The sequence below is a fragment of the Marmota marmota genome, unplaced genomic scaffold, assembly GCF_001458135.2.
Source record: "Marmota marmota marmota unplaced genomic scaffold, marMar, whole genome shotgun sequence".
Classification (NCBI taxonomy): Eukaryota; Metazoa; Chordata; class Mammalia; order Rodentia; family Sciuridae; genus Marmota; species Marmota marmota.
Window position 1 is genome coordinate 27,627,108 of NW_026000221.1, and position 23,910 is coordinate 27,651,017.

The 23,910-nt window shown below is 51.8% G+C and overlaps 1 protein-coding gene across 3 annotated transcripts in view; it reads left to right on the plus strand.

The window, feature by feature from the left end:
- The window catches only part of Znf423 (zinc finger protein 423), a 278,391-nt gene that overhangs the window by 54,001 nt on the left and 200,480 nt on the right, over positions 1 to 23,910 (plus strand). The window contains exons 1-2 of one of the 3 annotated variants that reach the window (XM_048792229.1): positions 2,471 to 2,778; positions 9,228 to 9,428. In XM_048792229.1, the coding sequence (XP_048648186.1) occupies positions 9,332 to 9,428 (97 nt within the window). In that variant the 5' untranslated portion in view covers positions 2,471 to 2,778; positions 9,228 to 9,331. Of the gene's footprint in view, positions 1 to 2,470; positions 2,779 to 9,223; positions 9,429 to 23,910 lie in introns of those variants that run through there. The other 2 variants (XM_048792228.1, XM_048792230.1) reach the window with 2 other exon arrangements.

The following is a 23,910-nucleotide window of genomic DNA, read 5'->3' on the forward strand; positions in this document are numbered from 1 at the left end:
CCCTCTTGCTTTCCACCCATCCCTGTCCCATCTGGGAGCTGGGTGCAGATGTGCTGTGGGCGGAGGAAGCTGCACCTCCCTGTGCCTTTGAGGGTTGGTCTCTTGAACCCCCCAGGGAGAGGGTAGAGCCATTTGTTCCTGTATTTCTGGAACACAGCAGGGGGCCTGTGACAGACTGTCAGTCTCCTCGGGTGAGGAGCTGTGGTTTGTTCTTTGATGCAGCAAGGTCACCTGGAAGGTGGCCCTCATGCAGGGAGCTCACACCACCCTGAACAGGTGACAAGACTGTCCTCATGTGCTAGGTGAGGAAACTGAGGCTCCGAAGTATAAGTCACCAAGGTCATGCAGAAACGGACAGGAACCTAGGTCCTGAATCCCAGCTAACCTTCCTAATATGATGGGCAGATGACCCGAGGCTTGAAGGACCCTCCTGGGAGAGTCACCAGCAGAGTCTCCACTGGTGGCCCCCCGGCTGCATCCGGCACTCCAAGACGTATTGTTTGGTGCACGCTGTATTCCTTAAAACTTGAAGTTAATATTTTGAAACCAAGTGTTTCTATAGGATGTACACAGGTTAGCAGGGGCCACACTTGGTGAGCCTCTGCAACTCTGTCCTGCCCTTACTCTTGCCAAGCCCTTTCCAGGCATTTGGATAATAGGGGGTGGGCATGGTGAGATTTGGTCTACTCATGATCTAAGTGGCAGTGGGTTGATTCACCCACCTGAGCCTGCTTTGCTCTCTGTGAAATAGTTCTGATGGTAACATCTTCCTTACTGAGACACAGGTCACGAGATGAAGGTACTGATGAAGCCGTCCGTGTGGTCTGAGGGAAAATGTTGTCATTATGCAGCTCACCATTTTTGACCTCAGGTTCTAGAATCCCCCATAACTGAAGTGATGTTTTCTGGAAGGTTCTAGTCATTTCCATGGGCAGCCTCGGACCTCGTGGAGAGGATTGTCCTGTTCTCAGTTCCTTGTGGCCAGCCAGGACAGACCATCCTAGCGAGGCTCATGATGCACCCAGGTCAAGTGCAACATCTCTGATCCTGGCTGGAAATTCCATCCAGAGAGCCATCGGCCCAGATGGGGGCCAGCGGGCACCCCGCAGACAATCATCCGGAAGTTGCCTCCCTATTTAAGAAGCTAAATGTACGTGGCATTATGTGTTAAAATATTTGCCTACAGCTCTTCTGCCAAGAGAACCCGTCAGGCCGAGGGTTAAACGCTACCTCCGTGCCTGCACTACAGACATTTTAAACCTGAAGATAAACAAGGGCTGCCTCTCAGAACTTGGGGGGGTTGGAGTCTCCTTGCTCAGCTTGGCCCTGCCCCTCCTACCAGGGTAGACAGGCTGCCCGAGGAAGGAGGTGTTGGTGGAGAGGTTCTCCTCTGCAAACACGGCCCCGGATGGGTGTGGACTTGTGGCTCAGCCAGTGCCCAGGTTCTGAGAGTGCTTTTGCCCTCGGGAATATGTTGGTAGGAAATATACAGGTCGTGAGGAAGAAGTATACATTTTCTCTTTTTTTTAAAAAAAAAGTAGGGGGTGGGGTTCTGGCTCGGTGGTGGAGTGCTTGCCTCGCATGTGTGAGGCACTGGGTTTGAGTCTTAGCGCCACATATAAATACATACATACATACATACAGGTCCATTGCCAACCAAAAAATATAAAAAAGCAAATGTAAACCCTTCCTGGGCTGTTTTTCCCACAGCCACCGATAGGGGGCGAGCCCAGGAGAAGTGGGCGGCTGAATTGTAAATATGTTTCCATGCTGTCTCCCCAGGCCTGGGCCCAGGGCCTGTCTGTGCAGGCCCAGGTCAGAGGTCATGCGCTTTTAGGCTCGTCGCATCCTCAAGCACGGCCTGGAAGGGGAGCACCTTGGACTCAAACCTACAGCTTTCTCTAAGTGGATTTTATTTCTCAGGGGATCTCTGTGGATATTTTTGTGCCTTTCAAAGGGGGATGTGCGCTGACACTCCTCATCTTCGTCCTCAGGAGCTCATCCGGGCCTCCTGAGAAGCCTCTCTTTCAGTATGACCTCAAATTCTTGTCTGCATCACGGTGCTGCACGTGTTGGGATAAATATCAGCAGCGGCAATAGGGTAGCATGGTTTTCTCAAGTGGTATTTTGAGCCAGGTGCAGGCTTTGTATTTATTACTGCATTAAAATAATTGGACCTGACTAAGTGAGTGTCCGAGAGGGTGAGTGACTTGTCCAAGGTCTCCCGTTGCTGAATGGTGGACTGTGGCATGGACGAGCTGGCTCCCAGGTCCGCCGTTCCTTCCTGTTCTTCCGCTGTCATCCGCACAGTCCCTGGAATATGAGCCCAGCTGACTGGTGCTTGTGTGGTTGTTAATTCATGACCATCTTTATTCTAAGACCTTTGGTCCCATTAGACTCTATGCCAGTGCCCTGTGCCTCCTGTGCAGTGCAGGCTCCCTCCTCCGCCCCTGACCTGTCTATAATCCACTGCCTTCTGCAGAGGTGGAAGGCACGCTCTTGCCTTCCAGGTCTGACTGGGAGGAGAAGGGACAAGTGGGGCAGCCTTCCCAGGACCTGCTGGCTCTCTGGGCTGACGGCCACTGCCCCTCTCTCCCTTGGCCCCACTCCTGGCTCTGGCCCTTCTCCCTGCTGTGGCACCCCCCTCTTCCTGCACCCTTCTTCCTCCTGCCTTCCCCTGCTCCGGCTGCTCTGGGCTCTGGCCACCCTGCAGGGCTCCGGTGCTGGTTTGCGTGTGGTGCTTGCTGTGTGCTCGTCCTTGGGTGGCCCTGCTTTCAGGTGAGACTCACCCCTCCCCGGTGCAGTAGGAGGGTTGGTGTCCACCGTGATCAGCTCCTGATGGACATGGCGGGAATCGGAGGCTCAGGCAGGAGATGCAACTTGCGCGAGGCTCTTCGTGTCGGGGGCTGGCATTGGCACCCAGATCCCCGGCCACCCTGGGGTTACAGTGCTCTCCCTCACTGCTGTACCTCCACTTTAGCAGCTGTTCCTTCACCTGTCCACTCATTTGCCACCTTGTATTTAGTAAGTCTCCCTCTATGCCAGGCTTTGTGTGGGCTTGGAGGGCCCCAAGATAAACAGGACCAGGAAGCACCCTGTTAGTCATGGCAAACATGCACGGTTGTGTCTGGCACACAGTAGACGCTCAGTAAACATTTGCCGAGTGAAGGGAGGGAGGGAGGGCAGGGTGGGGGAGAGTGTGACCGTGGGCCCTGGGTGTCTCATGCATTTCAAGCTCTGCCCTTGTTTCCTCTATCCTGGGAACGTGGAAGCTGCCAACAGCCTCCTGCCTCCAGTGTGTGGATACTCAGCCCGGAGACCCCAGAGGCAGGGCCCCCAAAGGTCCTTGGGAGGGTCTCAGGATGCCCAGGGATCCATGCCAGCTGATTCCCATGGTACCTCCAAGGAGGAGAAGAGGCACCCCCGAGTGAGACTCTTCCTGATGTAAGAGATGGCTGGGGCCAGGGCCGGCGGGGACACTCCCTGGTGTTTCTGGCTGAGGCTCTCAGCTGGCCCTCATGACCACGAGGTAGGGGGTGTCCTGTTCCCAGACCTGGCAGCAGTGAGCAGCCGGACTCCCTGGGCCCTCTCCCCTTTCCCCATTCCCCTCTTGCTGGACTTGGCCAGCTGTCCCCTCCAGCCCTTCCTCCGGTATGCCCGCTTTGTCTGTCCCTGCAGCGTGGTGGTGAAGCAGGGGACATGCAGGCAGAAGCTCTGACTTCCTGCCGTGGGCCTTGCGGGTACTCCTGAGTCTTGGTTTGTTTCCCTGTCTGAAAGTAGGAATACCCATCGGACTTACCCCGTAGGGTCTCTGCGATGGAAATGGGGAGATAGAAAACGTAGATGGCACCGGAAGCACCACCTTCTGCTGCAGGGGGAGGCTGGGCCACCTTCTCCATCCCTGACAAGGTCCCTGCTGACCCTTCCCTCAGGAGGGCCTGGGGTCATTTCTCTGGCTGCACAGCCCTTTCTGCCGAGTCCCACTGACCTTCCTCTTATCGTCATGTTGAGTGGAAGCTCTCATGAAAAGCAGAGTAGGCAGAAGTTTTTGCGTTTTCTCTCTTTTTTTTTTTTTAAAGAGAGAGAGAGAGAGAGAGAGAGAGAGAGAGAATTTTAATATTTATTTTTTAGTTTTCGGTGGACACAACATCTTTGTTTGTATGTGGTGCTGAGGATCGAACCTGGGCCGCACGCATGCCAGGCGAGTGCACTACCACTTGAGCCACATCCCCAGCCCAACGTTTTCTCTTTACTCATAGGAAGTCTTCTGAGTTGGCGTGTTGGGTGTGGGGACTTGGTTTTATGGGGTGTGCGTCTTCCTATGGTTCACCTAATTCTTAGCATCTGACAATCAAGAGTGCCATAACACCACCTTTCCTCTTGCTCCTGTACGTGTGGATATTGAGACCCACTTCTCTGAAACCAATCCATTTACTGAGCCCCAGTTTGGGGGATGGTACTTAGCAACAGCAGGTGCATCTCTACCCCCACAGAGCTTGCGATTTGGCGGGGAGTGCTCTGGCCAGCTATTGCTGTGTGGCAAACCCCTCCAAACATAGTGGTCTAAAGTGACGGTCTCTTACTGTTTCTTACTTTTCCCTGGGCTGACTGGTACTGTTGGTGGTCTCACTTGGTGTTACTTGTACAGTGGCAGCCACACGGTGATTGGGATTGCTGACATCTGAATGCTCATCTGGGCTGGATGTCCAAGATGGTGCACTCCCGTGGCTAGCAGTTGGTGCTGGAGGCTGGGAGTCCATCTGGGACTGCCAACTGGAGCGCCTGTACGTGCTCTGTCCATGTAGCTTGGGCTTCTTTTAGTCTGGTAACTGGGTTCCCAGGGGGAATGTCTCAGGAGACCAGGAGACTTGGGGGCCAGCTGCAAGCCTTCTTCTGACGTCGTCTCAGACACCCTGAACATCACTTCCATTGCATTCCATTGGTCCAGAGAGTCACCTGGCTGACCAGCCCAGCAGGGAGTTGTGGAGGTGAATGAGAACCCTCTTCTTTACGAGAGGCAAGAGTTCACTGCAGAGGAACAGGAGGGATGGGAAATCTCAGGGTCGTCCCTAGAAAATCCAGACTGCCACAGTGAGAGTAAGCAGATCAGCCCACAGACGTACAAGTCGACACGGTGCCCCGTGCACCAACTGCAATGGGAAGGGGCCGATGGGGAGAGAAAACCTAAGTGCCACTGGAGCTCGGGGCTGTGGGGGTCCGAGTCAGGTGGGGGAAGAATGGAGGAACCCGTCTTGGCAGGGAGCAGGAGTGTGCAGCCCTCGGCAGTTCAAGCGACTGAAAGAGTCTGAGTGGTGTGCAGACGCGGGTAAGACAGAGAGATCAGCGGGAGCCGTGGGGGGCTTCAGCAGCCATGGCAGCCCCTGCCCCCCATGACGATGATGGGGTTTACAGATTCCCCAGCACTTGGCTTTTCCCCCTCACTTGGGTGTGTGCTGTGGGGGATGGTGTGGCAGTGTGGTTAAGTGTCAGACGTACCCAGACTAGAAACCTGGCCCTGCCGCCTCCTTCTGACCTCACCTGTAAAATGGGGACATGATGGTGACAGCTCGTAGGGCTGCCTGGTCGTGCTTGGCTGGGGGTCAGGGACGCAGGGAGTGCGCGGCTGAGGCTGGCTGTTTTGGGGGTGCCTGAGCAGAGGGCGGGTCCCATGCCGCTTGGAAAGCCCCGTGCTGGGAGTTGTCCAGGGTGGGGCTCGAGGTCAGGAAGGTAGGGAGGTCTGTCTCCTGGACGAGGAGGCCAGTGTTCTCCGCCCTGGTGTGGTTTCCTGTCCCCTGCACATTGGCCTTGAGGGAGAGGGCTCTGATTGGAAATCTGTTTAGCCTGGGCCTTCCCTGAATGAGTCTTCTGCTGTAGACGGTTCCCGGGAGGACTGGGGAGGGCCAAAGGACAGGCCAGCGAGCCTGCTGTCAGGAAGACCTTCCCAGCCCCAAGGCCTCAGCCGAACGGAGATGAGCTGGCCACCTTTTACAGCCTGATGACTTTGCTTCGAGGGCCCCTGGGTACCTGGAGGGGCCAGCAGGTCAACTGTAGCTGAAGCTCAGGAATCGCTCCCTGTGTTGGAGACACCAGGAGCACGTAGGGTGGGGATTTAGACGGGGCCAGCTGCTCTGCCTCCTCTGTGCTTGCTTAGGTCACATTTAGGCTCAGGACAGTGGCCAGGGAGACCTCAGCAGCTGGACAGGGTGGATGTGGAACAGGCAAGACCACCTGTCCTGACGGGGCTGGGTAGGGGAGTATGGAAGGTCTAATCCTGTGATCTTTAGGGTCTCCCTGGGCAAGTGCTGAGACTGTGCTCAGCCGGGACGGCTGCCTTCCGAGCTCCCTGTTCTCAGAGCTCCTGCCTTCCGGGCCTCAGAGAGTGGGGGTCCCCGGCAGGCGACAGATGTCCTGCGTCATTAGCAACAGTGTGTGTAAGTTCCATTCCTTGCATGGTTTGGGGTGACCTTGCGGAACCTCAAGGTGGTTTCATCTGCAAATGGAAAAATAGCACCATTTATTCTTTCTCCTTTTGATGAAGTTCAAATACTGTTGGGCATAAGAGTGCCTGGCCAAGAGTCCAACCTGCCCGGCAGGGAAGGCTTCCTCTTCTCCAGGTCCTGTTTTCTTGGAGTCAGCAGAGGGGCCTTGAGCACTGGCTTGTTAGGATGCCTCTAAACTTATGCAGGCCGCTGACTCCGCCCTCTCTGGCTTCACCTTCCTGAGGGTCAGGCTGGCTGGGCTTGTGACCCTCTGCCAGCCCAGATGTGGAGGGCCAGACCTTTGTCTGCCCTGCACAGGGCTCCACCTCTGCCCCTGTGCCCTCCTCTCCTCTCCCAGCCCTGTCTGCACAGCCACGCTGCCTTCCCATTAGTAGCCAGCCGGAGGGGAGGTGACAGTTCCTTAAAACAGATTTATACTCTTGGACGACTTTATGGGCTTTTGCCTTATAAAAACCCAAGAGTTGACATTCTGATTTATCTACTCCCAAGTCAACAGGATGTACCAGATTTAAAGAGATCAAATGCATTGTAATGTTTGTGGTTCCAGTTGTGGATTAGATGAGCTGTTATAGAAAGTGCTGCCGAGTAAATATGGCAAAGAGTGGGGGGGGCAGGTAATTTAAATATGTCTATTAAACTGTGTGTTAAATAAAGTAGCACAAGCGTGGTGTGGAATATAACTTATTATCTGGAGAGTCTGTGTAAGTAGATAAAGCTGGAATTATGATTCTTTTTTAATTCTCTACAGAATTTTTTTTTTTTTTTTTTTTTTTTTATTAAGGGAAGAGACAGTAAACTAGGAATTTCAGGGACGGCGCTTGACTGTGTAACCATGGTTGGGTGATGACTTATAATGTCGAAGACTCCAAATGATGTTTCTCATTTCTCGAGCTTTCTATTTCTTGCCATTGCTGCCACAGCAGATCAGATTCCCTGAGATAAATATGTTGCCTGGCTTTTAACAGGATTTCTGTATTGCTGGGAGTTGGCTTGTTCCGATAATAAAAGAACCTAAAAATTGTACATCCCTTAATTGGTAAGAAGAGAGATGTTTTGATGGGCCACAAATGGAAACATTGATTTTTACTGCCTCCGCGGCGTGGCTTGCCCCGTTCCCCACCACGGAAGGCAGCAGCTGGCTCTCCGATGAGCTGATTTGTGTTCGCAGGTTCTTGATGTCGGGTGCTTGGAAGCGCGTGTTCTGCGCGGCCGGGAGAAATAGAGCCCTTATAACATTATCTTGTGTCTAAATTGAAATATTTATAGGACCGTGGTTTCTACCTTGAATCGAATGCATTCTTGGTTTTGTTTCTCTTTTGCTTTGGTGACCTGCTCTCGGGCATTTAAAGGTTATGTGTTAGGCCATGGGCATGATGGGCGTGCAGACACACACGTGTCGCCCCCACACACCACACACGCACAGGTGAGCATGCAGTTTTGCATAGAGATTTGCACAAACATATTTCTACAGAATAGAGATCTCTTTGATTTCAATCAGTGCTGCTAGTGTTGGGGTCTGTTTTCCAGGATGAGTGTGGGAAGAGATAACACTCTTCGATTTTCAAATCCACGGGTGAATGTATTTTAATGGGCAGATTTACTCTGCTGAGGTTTATTGGGATTATTGATATGTTCTGAATGTTATATTTACCATTTTTTTGTTGTTGTTTTTTGGTATCAGGTATTGAACCCAGGTGTGTTTAACCTTTGAGCCACATCCCCAGCCCCCTTTATTTATTTATTTATTTATTTATTTATTTATTTTTTAGGTGTAGATGGACACAACACAATGCCTTTATTTTTATGTGGTGTCGAGGATCGAACCCTGGTTCCGCCCGTGCTAGGCAAGTGCTCCACTGCTGAGCCACAATCCCAGCCCCCTTTTTTATATTTTATTTAGAGAGAGGGTCTCACTGAGTTGCTTAGGGCCTCACTAAGTTGCTGAGGCTGGCTTTGAACTCATGATCTTCCTGCCTCAGCCTCCTGAGCCCCTGGGATTATAGACGTGCACCACTGTGCCTGGTATTAAATCACTGTTATCTGCAGATGAGCCACTCACATGCACAGGGCTAATCACACAGTAGGTATTTTATTTCAAAGAAATGGATCCAACCATTCCCACCCCGACTCTCACTCTCTAGGCAGCCCTCAGGCCCCAGGTGAGAGGTTAGGCATGTTTGAGTTTGCAGTCTGACTGCAGGGTCCCTTGAGCACACCTACCTCTTTTATTACGCAATCAGAACATCTTTGCAAGGGGCTGAACCAACATGGCCACCTTGGGAGGCTTGTGTGGAGGGAGAACATGGCTTAGGGGTCTCCCAGCTCTAAACTGCAAGGTTTGTAGGGGAAGCTACAAGTCGAGGTGTGCTAGGAGCAGCTGGTGGGAGCTCTGCAGAGGCGTGTAACAGAATTGGTTTTTTAGGAGACAAATGCTACAGTGTTTTCACCTCCCTGAGGGGTCATGACCCCCAGCAGCCAGGCACGGAGGAAAGATGACAAGTAATCCCCCTAGAAGATTTGTGCCATGAATTAAAGAATCTAGTTGAGAATTATGGCACCACATGCTACAAAAAAACCCCATATATTAATATACTGAGAGGTGTCAAGAATAATGGACCCCGGGAGGTAGAGTAATTAAATGTATTTTAATAAATGCCGGGCAATTCTTTTAAAACCCTTTCCCCAGACCCTGTCAGCTGACATGGACTGTATTCTTCCTGTTGGCAGGAGGCCTAGAAGGAGAGCCGGAGAGTGATCGGAAAACCAGCCGGGCGCTGGAAGACAGGAACAGCGTGACAAGTCAAGAGGAGAGAAATGAGGACGATGAAGACATGGAGGATGAGTCAATTTACACCTGCGATCACTGTCAGCAGGACTTCGAGTCTCTGGCAGACCTGACGGACCACCGGGCCCACCGCTGTCCTGGAGGTAATGCTAAATAGTGCCGGGATTCTGACAGGTGGTTACACGGATAATTGGGCATAGCAACAGCTTGAAGCCTCAAGTGAGATTAAAGAATTAATAATGTAATTTTACAGTTAATGTCATTTTATTGTGGTGTCTTGGGTACCCTGTATCCGCCTTTTAAAATAAAATTAAAAATAAAAGCAACAGCTTTCCAACCGACAGGAATTGGGTAGAGGCTCCCCATCCCTGGTCCCCGTTGAACGGTGCTCTGCGGAACTCGGGCTGTAGTGGGTGGGTCTGCACCCCCCGATTTGTGGATTTCCTTTTGGAAACCCAGCAATGAAGAGGCTGTTAGTGTGGAGTTAAGCAGCTGAAGTGTGTGAGCGCTGAGGTTTCTGATGGGACAAGGAGGATTGCAAAGACCAAGGACAGCCTGTGCAGAAAGGGCCATGGTCCCACTCCGTGCTTGTCCTTCCTCTCTGGGGAGGAGGAGAAGGGGAGGCCCTGAGGCGACCCTCCATATATTTAGTGCTTTGGAGACGGGTGCGAGAGCAGGGTTTCCCTAGGAGCTACTGCAGACTTTGCGTGCGCGCGCGCGCACGTGTGTGTATGTGTGTGTGAGTGTCTGGGGCAGGTGAGGAACTAAAGGACATGTTATTCCTTGCTGTGTGGCACCCGTGGACAGGGATCACTCATTTCTGGGTCCTGAGTTTGCAGAGAAGGAATTCATAGCGTCTGCGTCCCTTACACCCACCATGGTTGTTGACGAGACCCTTTGGATGCTGGTTTTTGGTTGAGGGTCTAAACCCTCAGGCCAGTATGGTTAAAGGGACCTGTCTACTTTATCAGAAAAGTAAATTTTCTGATAAAGAGTAGCTTGAAACTCAAAGCTCTTGCTGACCCTACTTCTCATGCCTATCTTGAACATTTGGAAAAGCCAAGTGTTTATGGGCAGCGGCTATGACTTGCCCTCTAGTGACATCAGTATCTGCACAGCCCTGACCAGATCAGGTCAGATGCAAACACCAAGAGACCTGAGAGGGCTCTTAGCATTTTGAACTTTCTGTTTCTCAGTGATCCAAACTCCGGAATTTGTGATAGCTCAACCGGAGGTAGAGATGATGGGTAATTTATAATCTTCAAATTGGAATTGGAAGGTGCCTATAGTGTTTGCTTTTCCCGTCCCCCAAACACTGAGATATCAAGAAAGAAAAATTCTACTCCATGAAGATCACAGAGCTATTTGGTGGCCAAGTTAGGACCTTTTCAGGACCCTGGGTTATTGAACCTCATCCTGTTTGAGAAAATAATAGACACTGGTGTATTTTTTTGTTTTGTTTTTTGTTGTTTTGTTTTTGGTACTTGGGATTGAGCCCAGAGGTGCTTAACCACTGAGCCACATCCCCAGCCCCCCCCTTTTTTTTTTAAATATTTTATTTAGAGACAGAGTCTTACGGAGTTGCTCAGGGCCTTGCTCAATTGCCAAAGCTGGCTCTGAACTCACAATCCTCCTGCCTCAGCCTCCCAAGCCACTGGGATTTCAGGCGTGCGCCACTCTGCCCTGCTGACACTAGTGTATTTCTTAATTTAGCCAAGAATCGAGGTGGAACTTAACTATAAGAGAATGAAATATAGTCACTGACTTTTTAAAAACAATCAACTCACTGATCTTCTAATTAAAAGCGATTCTCTTTATTCTCTAAGAGCCAGTGAGACCACTCTGTGTGGTCCTGAAAGCCGGCCCGACTCTGCTCAGCAGGTCTCTCCTGAGTCTCTGTGGCTCCTGGATCGGACCCCACCTGCATCAGCCACTGAGGCTGTTCTTCCCTCCAGCTCTTCAGAGTCAAGCTCATTCTGGGTCTTTCAAGTACATTTTTGAAAACAGTGGGGCTCTAGGTGGAGAAGGGAAGCATGAGACTTCAGGGCTGTAGGTAGTAGGGTTCTGTGCCAGCAGAAAGAAACGGCGGTTAATTGTGCTCCTTCCTGGGCAGGCTCCCCTTCCCAGTGGCGGACTCTCTTCTCAGCAGCTTCTGACTCTGGCTGCAATCCACGGCAGCCCCGTTGGCAGGGTCCCCAGCCATCCTTATCGATGCCGGTGGTATATACTGATAGTCTTGCCCGCATCCTAACAGGACCCCACTAACGACCTCCGTGGGGACGCGGGAGCCAGGAATATCCCCAAACCCTGGAGCATTGGAAGGGAGTCAGAAATTCCTTGAAAGACTAGGAGAAGCGACCTTGCCTAATAACATCCCTGAGAAATTCATTACCGCCCGGTGAAGGGGGGACCCAGTCTGAAGGAGTCTCCCTGACATGGACCGGAATGTGAGGAGCCCTCTCCCCCAGGACTTGGGTTCTTAGGATTACCCGAGCCAAGGTGGCCCGCTGAGAAATGCACGCGCGTTACTCCAAAGGGTTCCCTTCTAAGGACGCCTCCACGCCCTTCCCGTGTATTCTTGCTTTCTATCTGTGTCCTAGGGTGTCTCTGAGGCTGTTTTTTTGTGTTGGGGGTGGGTGGGTATCAGTTCAATCCCCAGGATTTTTAATATTTTTAAAGTTGTCTATGAACCTTATTTATATATGGTGCCGAGAATCGAACCCAGTGTCTCACACATGCTAAGCAAGCCTTCTTCCACTGAGCTGCAACCCCAGCCCTAAATTCTGTTTTATGTATTGGACTTGAGTATAAGATGTTTGGAAACAGGCTTCTGATTTTATACTGGAACTAATATAAAAATGCAGTAGTGGAATTCGAGTGACTCAGGAGGCTGAGGCAGGAGGATCACAAGTTGGAGGCTAGACTCAGCAGTTTAGCAAGGCCCGAAGTGACTTAGCAAGACCGTGTCTCAAAATGGAAAAATAAAGAGTGCTGGGGATGTGGCCCCATGGGTAAGCATCCCTGGGTTCAATCCCCAGTACAGGGGAAAAAAATAGCAATAGTGGGCCCTTCCAGGCCAGACCCTTGGGTTTGCTAAACGATTGCCATTGGCCCATCAACAGAAGTCACTAACCCTGCTACCTGCTAGATGCTATACAAGGGACATTATGGTCCTCCTGGAGAGACCATTTTTACAGTTTTACAGACATTTCAGAGAGGGCCGTGTTCAGCTCAGGCCGGGCAGGCTGTGGGGACCACCAGAGGTTTCTGAGAACAAATGAACCTGATGCTTAGATGAAGGGTCTATCTGAAAATAAACAAAACAAAACAAAACGTGTTAGTTCTTCCCTCAGCAATCCACATGGAGCACTCTGTGACTAAGTGTGCGGGGATTTGTCCCTATCAGCACGAGTCAGTTCTGCCACGGACACCAGCGTGGTGTCTTCCGATTTCACTGAGTTGTGACACTCTATCTGGAGGTAGCCTCAGACCCCACAGGGTGAGGGCTCCTCCCCACGTCTGCCCCTCGTGCCCACTGCAGGTGAGAATGGTGAGCTCCAGGTTGTGACCGGGCTTCTGATGGGTGGGGCCCCACACCCCCTCCTTGGGTTTGACTCATTTGCTAGAATGGTTCAGAGAACCCAGGGAAACATCTGCATTTGCCAGTTCATTACAAAGGCTCCAATCCAAGCTCTCTGAACCCTGTCCCTCTTTTGAGGGAGGCTTCATTACGCAGCCATGATTGATTAGATATTGGCCGTTGGGGATCACTGTGATCTTCAGCCCCCCTCTGGCTCCCAGGAGGCTGGGAACCAAATATATATTTCACCATGTCACAGTCTGCCAGCTGGGCGGGGTCTTCTCTGTGTCAGGAATCTGGGGTCCGCCCTTTCATCTGTGGGTCCTTCCCAGAATGGTGGTCTTGGGTGTGAACAACTCTTGTCCCCTGCAGAGACTGTCACTGCTGGAAGGTACAGGAAGGTCATCCTTCCATGCCCTCGGTGTGTAGGAGCAGGACCATGCGATGGGGGTGAGGTGGCGTGTGTTTATGAGATGCAGTCCGGAATGGAGTGTTCCTCCCCCCACGTTTTTTTATTGGTGCGTTATAGTTGTACATCCTGATGGGATTTGCTGTTATGTATCCATACATGCACACAATACACAATATAACAATATAATTTGACCAATGTCACTCCCCCGCACTCCCCCCCACCCTCTTCCTCCCTACAGGTAGTTTTTAAAGAAACGTGAGGCGGCCGGGTTCAGCAGTATATGCCTGCGATCCCAGTGACTCAGGAGGCTGAGGCAGGATCAAAATACAAAATATAAAAACGGGCTGGGGATGTGGCTCAGTGGTTAAGTGCCCCTGAGTTCAATCCTTGATACCAGAAAATTCACACACACACACAAAAAACCCCAAAGATCAAAACACACTCAGAGCCAGGCGCAGTGAGGCACACCCGTAATCCCAGCCTGTCTGGAGGCCCAGGCAGGAGGATTACAAATTCAAAGCCAGCCTCAGCAACTTACTGAGACCCTGACTCTAAATCAAATATGAAAAAAAGGGCTGGGGATGTGGCTCAGTGGTTAAGTGTCCTTCGGTTCAATACCTGGTACCAAATAAACAAGACTTGCAAGGCATAGTGGCCTCTGGACTCTCTGTGGCCACCTGGGAGGCAGTAGTGTGGGGGGCGGGGCAGGGGCAGTGCATGCTCCCTTCAGAATCTGAAAGAGCGGCTGTGAGGCTTGCAGACTTCCGGGGGGCGGGGGGCCCAGGAGCTCACTGTGGAAGGGGGAGCCTTGTTTCAGATTCCTAAGGGGCATTCCGCACTGGAGCTGGGCCTCCGTACTGAAGAGTTCTTGGCATTTCCAGTGGGAGCTGGTGAGTTCTGCAGCAGGAAGGGCAGCCCCGGGACCATAAGTTGTCACAGAGTGGACTCTAAGAACTCGGGCATCACCATCAAGGCCGTGTCCCTCCTCGGTCTCTGTCTCTCTCCCATTCATGTCTTAGGAGAAAACAATATTTAAAGGTACCAAACGTTGCATTTTTATGACATGAAATGAAACAAGCAAAAATCATGTTCCCAACAACTGTGTGATTTTTCCTTGCTTCGCTCCAGCCTGCGCCCACAGGATGACAAATGTTGACATGCTTGGAGTCGTGAGCACATGCCATTTTATATTCTGCAATCGGCATTTAATGCCTTCTGAATGGATTCCCACATTGCTATTCAGTCTTTTCCTTTTTTTTTTTTTTTTGAGTGTGTGTGTGGGCTCTTTCTTTCTTGGCTTTATTTATTTATTTCTTTGTCTATTTATTTATTTTCTCTCTTTTTGATTCTGGGGATTGAATCCAGTAGTGCTTTACCACTGAGCTACATCCTCAGTGTTTCTTATATTGAGACAGGGTCTCACTAGGTTGCAGAGGCTGGCCTTGAACTTGTGATCCTCTTACCTCAGCCTCCAGAGTCCTGTGTGCCTCTGTGCCCGGCTCTTGTCTTTCAAATAGCAGTGCTCAAAGAGAAAGCTTGAGTGGCCTGTACTGTGTCCCTGTCCTATAAACATGTTGAATTTTTACCGGGAGCCCAGTAGATGAGGGTGTTTGCACAGAGAGATAGGCTGACTCCCTGAGTGTGCGGGGCTTGTCCTGTGCCTCATGGAGACATTGTTTGTGGGCACCAGGTCAGGAAATGGATTCGGTGGCGGTCTGAATTGCTGAGGATTGAAAGTCCTGGTTAATCCAGGTTCCACCGTCTCAAATAACGTTGGAACAGGGAATAGGCTGGAGTTGGTCTTGACACGATTTGTGGCATGGGCCACACCAATTTGAGCTCTGTAAATGGTTGTAGGGGGTGTTTTTTACCGTCTTCTGGAAGCCCGGAGGACTTCAACGACTTCAGAAAGTGTCTCTGGGAACTGCCCAGGGCACCGTAGACACAGGTTTGATTTACCCATGGGCTGATTCCAATCTTTTATGTGCTCATTGAAGCTGGTCACCCATGGACCTTTAGTCTGGATTCAGATAGAATGCTTTATCACTTCCTGGTATAAATACCACCTTTTAAGGATAGTCTGTGATTTACACTGACCACGCTGCTTTGGCCTAAATTAATGAGGCTGACTGCCCAAGGGTGTTGGGTGCTCTGTCCACGCTGTTGTAGTGTTTGGACCTGACTTTTCCAGTGACACTCCTAATTGTGTCCACAGCGGGCTGTCAGCAGGGGTCTGCACTGGGCCAGTCCTGGGATGTGCCAGTCCAGGTCCTCAAGGCTGAGCAACCTGGTGGCTTTTGGAGGTCCGTGGTCTCTTTATTAAAGGCACGACTAGCATCTTTTTTTTGTTGTTACAGGGAGGGAGAAGCAGGTGGAGACCCCGTAGAAAGACTGAGGGTGGTCACGAGGGGCTCCGGGGACCCCCTCTAAGGAATGGGAATTGCCTTCAGCTCTGGATTGGAGCTGAGCTTTGGTTTCTTCCCTTCAGCCATCATTCCCAGTCCTCAGACCCAAGCCCGGCTCCTCGCTGGGCAGAGAGGGCCAGCTCTGAAGCAGACAAGGTTCTCGCTGCCCCCAAGAGACAGTGCTGGGGCAGATGTGTAAACAGGTCCTCCTTTCTCCTCACTGCAGTATGGGCTGTAGTTCTCCCATTCTTCATTAGTTAGCACTTACTGCATACTAGGCCTGTGGTACTCTGCCTGGAACATGACTCTTCAGCCCTTCCGATTGCTCTCTGTAGCCCCTGTGCCCACACTGCCCACGCCCCTCACCCCACACCCCTCAGCATGCTCTTTAATTATTCTGCAGTGGGTTTTTTTTTTTAAATTAATTATTATTTTTTTATACCGGGAATTGAACCCAGAGGGGCTTAATCCCTGAGCCCCATCCCCTGGCCTTTTTATTTTTATTTTTTGAGACAGGGTTTTGCTAAGTTGCTGAGTCTGGCCTTGAACTTGCAGGCAGGCCTCCTACTTCAGCCTCAAAAGTCACTTGGATTACAGACCCGTGCCACTGTGCCCGGGTCTGCAGTGGTTTTTAGTGTATTTATCACAGTCTCCCTTACAACCACGGGACTTCATGGAGACCCCAGCCATATCTGCTTTATTCTCTGTTGTGTCCTGGTCCAGCACCTGGCACACAGTGGTGCTTAATACATGCTTGTTGAATGAACCATCTCACCTAGTCTTCACAGTTGCAGCAGGAAGGTTCTAGTTTGTACATCCATTCCCAATTTACACGTTGGCCAGCTGAGGCTCAGAGGGCTGGGGGGTGTCACTCAAAGTTACTGGACCTGTAAGTAGAGGCGAGACTTGAGGTGTGAACAGCTCACCAGGAGAACGCAGGTTGGGGACTGTGACAGTTCCAAACTAAACTCCAGATGTTGCATTTTTGAACACTCAACTTAAAAAAAATAAAATAAAATAAGGAGGACTTTGTTCAAATAGCAACAGCAAAAAAAAAAAGTGTTCCCCAAGGGTTAATTTTGCTGTTCCTCCTTCGCTGCCCTTAGTGAGGGTCAGGATTGAGGAGCGCTCCCAGCCCCTTCAAAGGCAGACCCTCCTTTTCTGGCAAAGGTGAGATGCTGCTGCGTAAAAAGCTGAGTGGAAAGTTAATTACACCCTGGTTTATTCAGCTGTGGCCAGAGTGACCCGTGGGCCCCGATTACAGGGCTGGGGCTGCGTGAAGGCGGGCACCTTTGCCAGCCTCACTGCTGTCTGCTGGCTCGCCAGTGCCCGCCTTTGTGAGCCAGCTCAGGCCCTTTCTTGCTCCAACAGCGTGGGGGGCCTTCCTGGCTGGGGGGCGCCCCTTGTCCTGGCTCCATTCAGGCGATGCAGAGTGGGGCCAGGGCCAGCGCTGGGAGCCACACTGCCAAACACACAGGTGCTGGACGTGGTCTCTCTGCCCAGGGCAGGTGCACAGCGCCTTGGTGTCAGCCGACACCACACAGTGCAAGAGGCCTGGGGCTCCAGCACGATCAATACCCCCCACGGAGAGCTTTCCCCCACGCAGACAGCGCCCGTTAGAAGGCACGGAGCGAGAAGTGGCCCCCAAACCTGCAGAAACCAGGGTGCCGGCTCAGTGAGGGACATTCACTAGTATGGAGGGGACGAAGTCAACCACTGTGGACGCACTGGAGAAATCAAATAATAAAGGCGAGCCTTTTGCTTGGGTAGAAAGATTCAGTGTCATAAATAGGTCACTTTCCCCTAAATTAACCTAATGTTACCCAGTGGAAGTAGCTGTAGAGTTTATTTAGAAATGGAGAAGTTGCCCAAAGTTTGTAATAAAAAATTGGCATGCAAGGCCAGAAGGAATATTTTGGAAAGGAAGGTGGATGTGTATGGCAAACAGATGGGTTTGTTCTGAGTGGACCAGGGGAATGGACCAAGGACCAGAGGTGGACTCAAGGACGTCCGCAAACTTGGTGCAGGGGAAAGGTGTCTGCATATCCGTGTGGGTCAGATCAACAGCTCAGGACCTGGGATTAGGAAGAAGAAGGGATCGTCATCCTGAATAAAGGAAATTGGATCCCTTCTTCATCCCTAATGCCAAATTGACCCCAAATGGACCAGAAATCCAAACAGAAAAAGAAAACTTAAAAATACTAAAAGAAAACATAGAGATTTTTAGAAATTTCAATTTAATAGGATCGGGGTGAGGAAGGCCTCTCTAAATATAACCCCAAACCCAGAAGCCATAAAAAAGACCAAAACATTCAGCTACAATAAAAAAAAAAGTTGCATTGCACAAACCATAATAAATCAAACCAAAGACACACATCTCAAGCAAAAATATGTTCCTTAAAAGTGTAAAGAGCGCCTACAAACACTAAGAAAATAGCCAATCAATCAGCAGAGGAACAGGGCGAAGGCTGGGGATGCCTGCCCTGCCCAAGGCCAGTATCCTCACTGATTGGTTCGTGCCACACTTGTGGTTAGATATTTTGAATTTATCCCATGTGAAAAGGACAGAAATGGAACCAGAAAAAGAAATACTAGTGGGATCTTAAACATTTTTAAAAAGATTCAGAGCTCCGTTTATAATAAGAAAACTGTAAATTTAAACCACAGGGAAATACCATTTTTAACCTACCAGATTGGCAAAGATCAAAAAGTTTGCCATCCCGTCTCACTGCTGAAAGTGTGCTGCTCCGTGTCAAGGCTTGGGGTCTTATTCTCCCCGCTGGCCTTAGGAGAGCCTTGGCCTGTGGCTAGAATATATAGTAGGTGCTCAATAAATGTTTGTTGCTGTTGTCCCCAAGGAGGCTACAACCCCCCCTGCTAGGGAAAGAGGTGCCTGTGAGGAGGTGGAGAGTGGACAAGCTTTGGATGCCGTGCTCTGGGCTCAGGTCTGTGTACTGGGCCTGGACACAGCAGGTCTCCGATAACGTGTGGCCAGGAAGGGGCATTTAGAGTGGGAAGAGATGGCTTTCCCCTTGGACAAGTGTTTATTGAAGGAGTCCTGTAAGCAGAGACTCTTGGGCCCTGGCGATATAGAGACAGAAGATGACCACTTTAGAGATTCCTCGACTTGTGAGAGGAAGTGCCACGGGTGGCCTTGAAGTAGCCGCCTTCTCTAGTGCCTTTAAGAGGTGTTTCAAGGTACAGAGAGGTCGCTCGCCACCACTCTCCAGGAAGGTGCCAACTGTGTGCATCAGCCTGCCAGGGGATTGCCATTTGGAAGGAAAGGGGACAAGAAGGTGTATGGGGGGGGGTACTGTAGACACCTTCCCTAATTTCCCCTCCACTCTGGCCTGGAGTTCCCCATTAGCAGGTGCTTGGGAGGCCAGGGGCCCCGCGGACTGCAGTTCTGAGCTGGGCTGGGGCAGCTGTGCCCTGGGTCCCCGTGGTGCTGTGTGTGAGTGCGCCAGGGAGCTCGCGTTTCAGTGGCTGACATTGTATTCACCTCCTGTGGATTCTGCAGGCCCACAGAGCACCCTCCCATTGACTCGGTTGCATAGAGTGAGCGCCGCTGTCCCGTTGCTGGCCCTGAACGGACATCTCTTTGGTACGGGATAACAGATCTTGCCATTTAGAAGGCCAGGGCTGTGGGGGCAGGAATCCACGTTTCTTCGGTTTTCCATGGAAATAGCCACCTATGTGAAGGGCTGCAGGTTTCCAAGGCTGCCCAGCGTTGGAGAGAGGTTCTCATTCATTCCCACCTGGCTACCCTGACCACTTTCTGGATCATTGAGCTCCCTGGGTCCTTTTGTGGCCCAGGGTGGGCCAGAGTGAAGTCCAGGTTCAGGGTGGGGTATCGTGGGTGTTTCTGCAGGCCGGCCCCCCCTTCAGTTCCCAGGGAGTAGGTTCTGGAGACGGCTCTGGGACAGGAACCTGCTTCCTGTTACCTTTCCTGGCAGCCACCAAAGCTGCCAAATGGCTTCCCAGGAGGTGCATGAGGCTTTGGGTCTGTTGCATGTGTACTCCTGGTGTGGTCTGGGTCCAGCCTGCTGTCAACCAATTCAGTTTGGAGATTTTTAGAAGGCAAGTGGTGATACTGTACCTACTGTGCCCAGGGCTCTGGGTGTGTGTGTGTTCTGGTGTGTGTGTGTGTGTGTGTGTGTGTGTGTGTTTTCACTCATTCCTGCCAACAGGGGATGCATAACCTAGCTGAAACATGAAGTCATGATGACCCATTTGGTTGCCTGGCACATAGTAGGTCCTGGGTTAATGTGCTCTTTGCATCGAGGCTTGACTCAAATTGATAAGCAGAGAAAAGGAGACACATTGGCTCAATTAGACTCCTGACTAACAGGTCAAGGCTGGACCCCAAGGACACGGACCCAATCCCGTCTCCACAGACCCCATCACCACGTAGGCTTTGGCAGAGGTGTCCCCAGCACCCCTCCCAACTCAGCAGTGGTGGTAATGAGCACTGTCTTTCTGATGGCCAGGGAGGAAGTCCTGAGGTTGACTCTGTGGATTAGCCAGGACCGGGACCCACCCTAGGCCATCACTGTGACCAGAGTGGAACATGCGTAGTAGCAAGGCTCAGGGCTGGGAGAGCCAGGGCAGCTCCATACAGACCCGAGGGTGTGAGAACTGGGGAGATGGGGACCATTTCCATGGTAGAAATTCCATGCAGATATGAAGGAGTAAGTTCTAGTCCACTGCTAGGTTGTCAGGTATCGATCATCAAGTCCATCAACTTTACTTTTAACAATGTATTACATTTAACAAGCTAATCTCAGAGTTTTCAGGAGATCAAGTCCTTCCCAACCTTAGCTTCTACCCCTTTGGACTGCAGAACTGTTCCTTCGAGCACAGCCAGGGCCTGACTGGCCAGGATCCTTAGTGAGGCAGGACTTGTCCTAGATCATCCCGGGATGTGGTGACTTAGCCAGCCTGGCCTGGGAGGTCTGATAATTCTCAGGAGGGGCTGCAGCCCCCAGGTAGACTGAGGCCTGCAGAGCTAGCTCCTGCCCGGCTGAGAGGGGCCTGCGGGTGCCTCGCCCCAGGCTTGCGGTCTTGGAGATCTCCAGCTCCGCAGACCTCTCGTCATTGGACTGGACCTTGGCTTTGCTTTGATCCTTGAGTTCTAACACACTGTGTGGAAGTTGTGCTCCACCTTGGGCATCCCATGGAGGCCACGGGCTGACCCCCTTGAACCTCTGACTCTTGGTTCTTTGGAGAAAGGGCTCTGGGATGGGGGGTGTGCGCTAAGCCCCCCTGGAACCCACCAACAGCCAGGGCTTCAAGGCGGATGGAGCTGTGCATTCCAAAACCACGCCCATGGGGCTGTTTTCTTTCTTGAGTTTGTAGTTAGATTAAGAATACTGGGGGTGGGGGGGAAGGAATAGGGCCTCCCCACCAACTCCACTGGTTCAAAACGCAGCATCACCACCCAGGCCGGGCCCTTCAGGTGGAGGTTTCGTGGGGGTCCCAGCTCCCCCAACACACACTTCCCCTCGTGCCCAGGAGTGGGCCCTGCCCCTCCCCCGTGGCTTCCCTTCTTTGGATGCAGATGCCAATTTCAGATCCTGCTGGGTATGAGGATCTGAAGACCATGTTCCCTGAGCTGTCAGTCTCTGTTCCCACCAGTTTGAGGTTTGAGGAAACTTTAGGAAATGCATGTAGGTGAGAACAGGAATAGCCTCCAGCCAGGATCCCCACCTGGTTTGGGGGTGAAAGGATCAAATAGAGAGGAGTCACTCCCTGGGAGACCCTGATGATAGCTTGCTGTGGTCCGAATGTTTGTATTCCCCCCAGATTCATATGTGGAATCTAACCCTCAGTGTGATGATATTAAGAGACAGGACCTTTAGGGTTAGGTCATGAGAGATCCAGATTAAAGCCCTTAGAAAAGGGGCCTCAGAGTGTTCCCCAGCCCCTTCCCCTGGCCCGTGCCGTACACAGCGAGAAATACTGTCTACCCGGCGTGGACCCTCCTAAACGCCTAACCTAGTGCCTGGATCTTGGAGTTCCCAGCCTCCAGAACTGCGAGAAGCAAGTGTGTGCTGTTTTTGAGTCACTGAGTTCCTGGTATTTTTGTTATAGCAGCTGAATGGACTGAGATGTAGCTGAAGACTATGGGTGACCTATTTCCACATCCCTTAGGCTATAACTCCAGGCACCCAAGGCACAAGCAAACTTCTAAAGGAGAAGTCCTTTCCTTAAGAACCATACATCCCTGGTCATGGGTTCATTCATTCACTGTACATTTTAAAAGCACCTGCCACATGCTAAGAACTATTTTAGGCCTTGGGGGTATGGTAACAACACTACTCCACGCAACTTTTAACTCATACCACCTAACCCCTTACTGATGTTAGCCTGGAGATTTTCAAAATAAAACGCCTCTCATGAGCTGGTTGATGAGCTCTGATGAAGGTCAAGGCCTGCATGCGCCGAGCCATATGAGAGCAGAGAACAAGGGGCTAATTTGCTGAGGCATAATATGACAGCGTACTCAGGCCACAGGGGCAGAAGCAGAAAGGGGGTGGGCAGCCCCTTCCTTCCTGTGTTGACCATGGTTGGAAGGAGTGTTTCAGGGGAAGACGGAGAAGGGGAGGCTTCCAAGTCATGCTCACAAATTGGGAAGTCAGGGTTACATGGTGGCCACTGTTAGAAAACCAAACCCTGATGTGCTTAAACCGCATAGTGCAATTCATCAGTTGTAGGTGTAGAATGAGCTTCAGGTGTGGCTGAATCCAGGGACTTTGGAGGTGGAGGCTGCTGGATGTGATCTCTCTCCATCTCCTGGCCCTGATGAATGTTTCGTAGACTTTTGGCTCAGGCCGGGCCACAGATATTTCCCAGAGGAGATCAGGGTGCTGCTAGCCGAAGGAGGGGATGGAGAGTGGCAGCAGAAGCAGCCATTTAACTTACAGCGGCAGGGAGGACCCCACTGTAGGTCACGTGATCTCAGGGATCAAGAGCAAGGCTGGTCACCAGTTCAGAGGGAGCTGCGCGCTGATGGCCGTGGAGAGTGTCAGTGGATGATCTTTCCTGTCACCTCTGGGTTAGACATTAATAAAGGGGCCTCCCAGAGGAAGTTGTGGTCACAGCTATGTGCCACAGCAGTGGGGGGAACGGGTGACTCCCCTACGTTGATACTCCACGGGACGGAACCAGGGCCAGTTCTAGAAGCCTGGTTGATGGGGGCCTGGAAACAGTTCATCAGTGATGGGGGGCAGGGGCCTGGGAGTGTGGGGGCAGGGCCCAAGGGTCGGGCACTGGTTGATTTTTCAGAGTCTTTCAAACTCCAAGACCCTGTGATTGGCATCCTTAAAATGACACCTAACCTAGAGAAATCAAGAGCTTCCCGAAACAAAATGAGAAACCAACGAAATTTATCTCCCACTGACTGGGGCCTGAGGTTCAAGGAGTGAGGACAGCAGGGGTCCGCCCGGGGAGCCCCTCCTGCAGCCTGTGTGCGCTGGCCCAGGGCAGAGGGGAAGTAAGAGGTGGGCCGTGGGCGAGGCTGGGGGCTCCAGGACAGGAAGTGCGCAGGCGACCTGCAGCCTCCCCCTGGCACGGGTCTGAACACAGCTCCACTCTTGCTCGGAGTCTTGGCAGTGCGGTTCCACGCTCCGCGTGCCAGCCCAGGGAGAGGACGTCGGGGGGATTATAAAATGCTTCATTTTGTGTTAAACAGTCTTAGTTTGGAATCAAGGGGCTAGGATTTGGCTGCCTTTGGAAATGACATCAGGGCCCCGGGGGGCCTTTGGGAAGGCTGAGGCTTGGGAAGGCTGAGGCCTGCGAGGCAGCTGTGTCGGGTGTGGAGGTGGCAAGCGGCTCAGGGGACACACACGCCATAGGTTCTCGAATGGGGAAAGCCGTGGCTTCTCGGAGTGGTTGGGTGAGCACCTGGGTGCTGCCCGGTGATACGGGTGATGAGGTCCCATCTGATGGCTGGTCTAACCCGCTGAGGGAGGCTGGAGGCTGGGTGGTGGGGAGGTGGGAGGTGGGAAGCAGGTGGCTGGAGGGCAGACCATAGGGAGGCTGGGGAGGAGGGGTGGTTTGCCGAATGCCGCAGTCTGGCTGGGCACAATCAGGAGCCACTTGTCAAAAGAAACTAACTTTATTTTTAGAACCACACACGCCAAACAAAACAGCCTCTCAGGAAAAACCCTCAGAGCCTCAACTGCCACCACCGGCTTTCCACAAGCCTCTCTCTCCCCCCCAAGCTT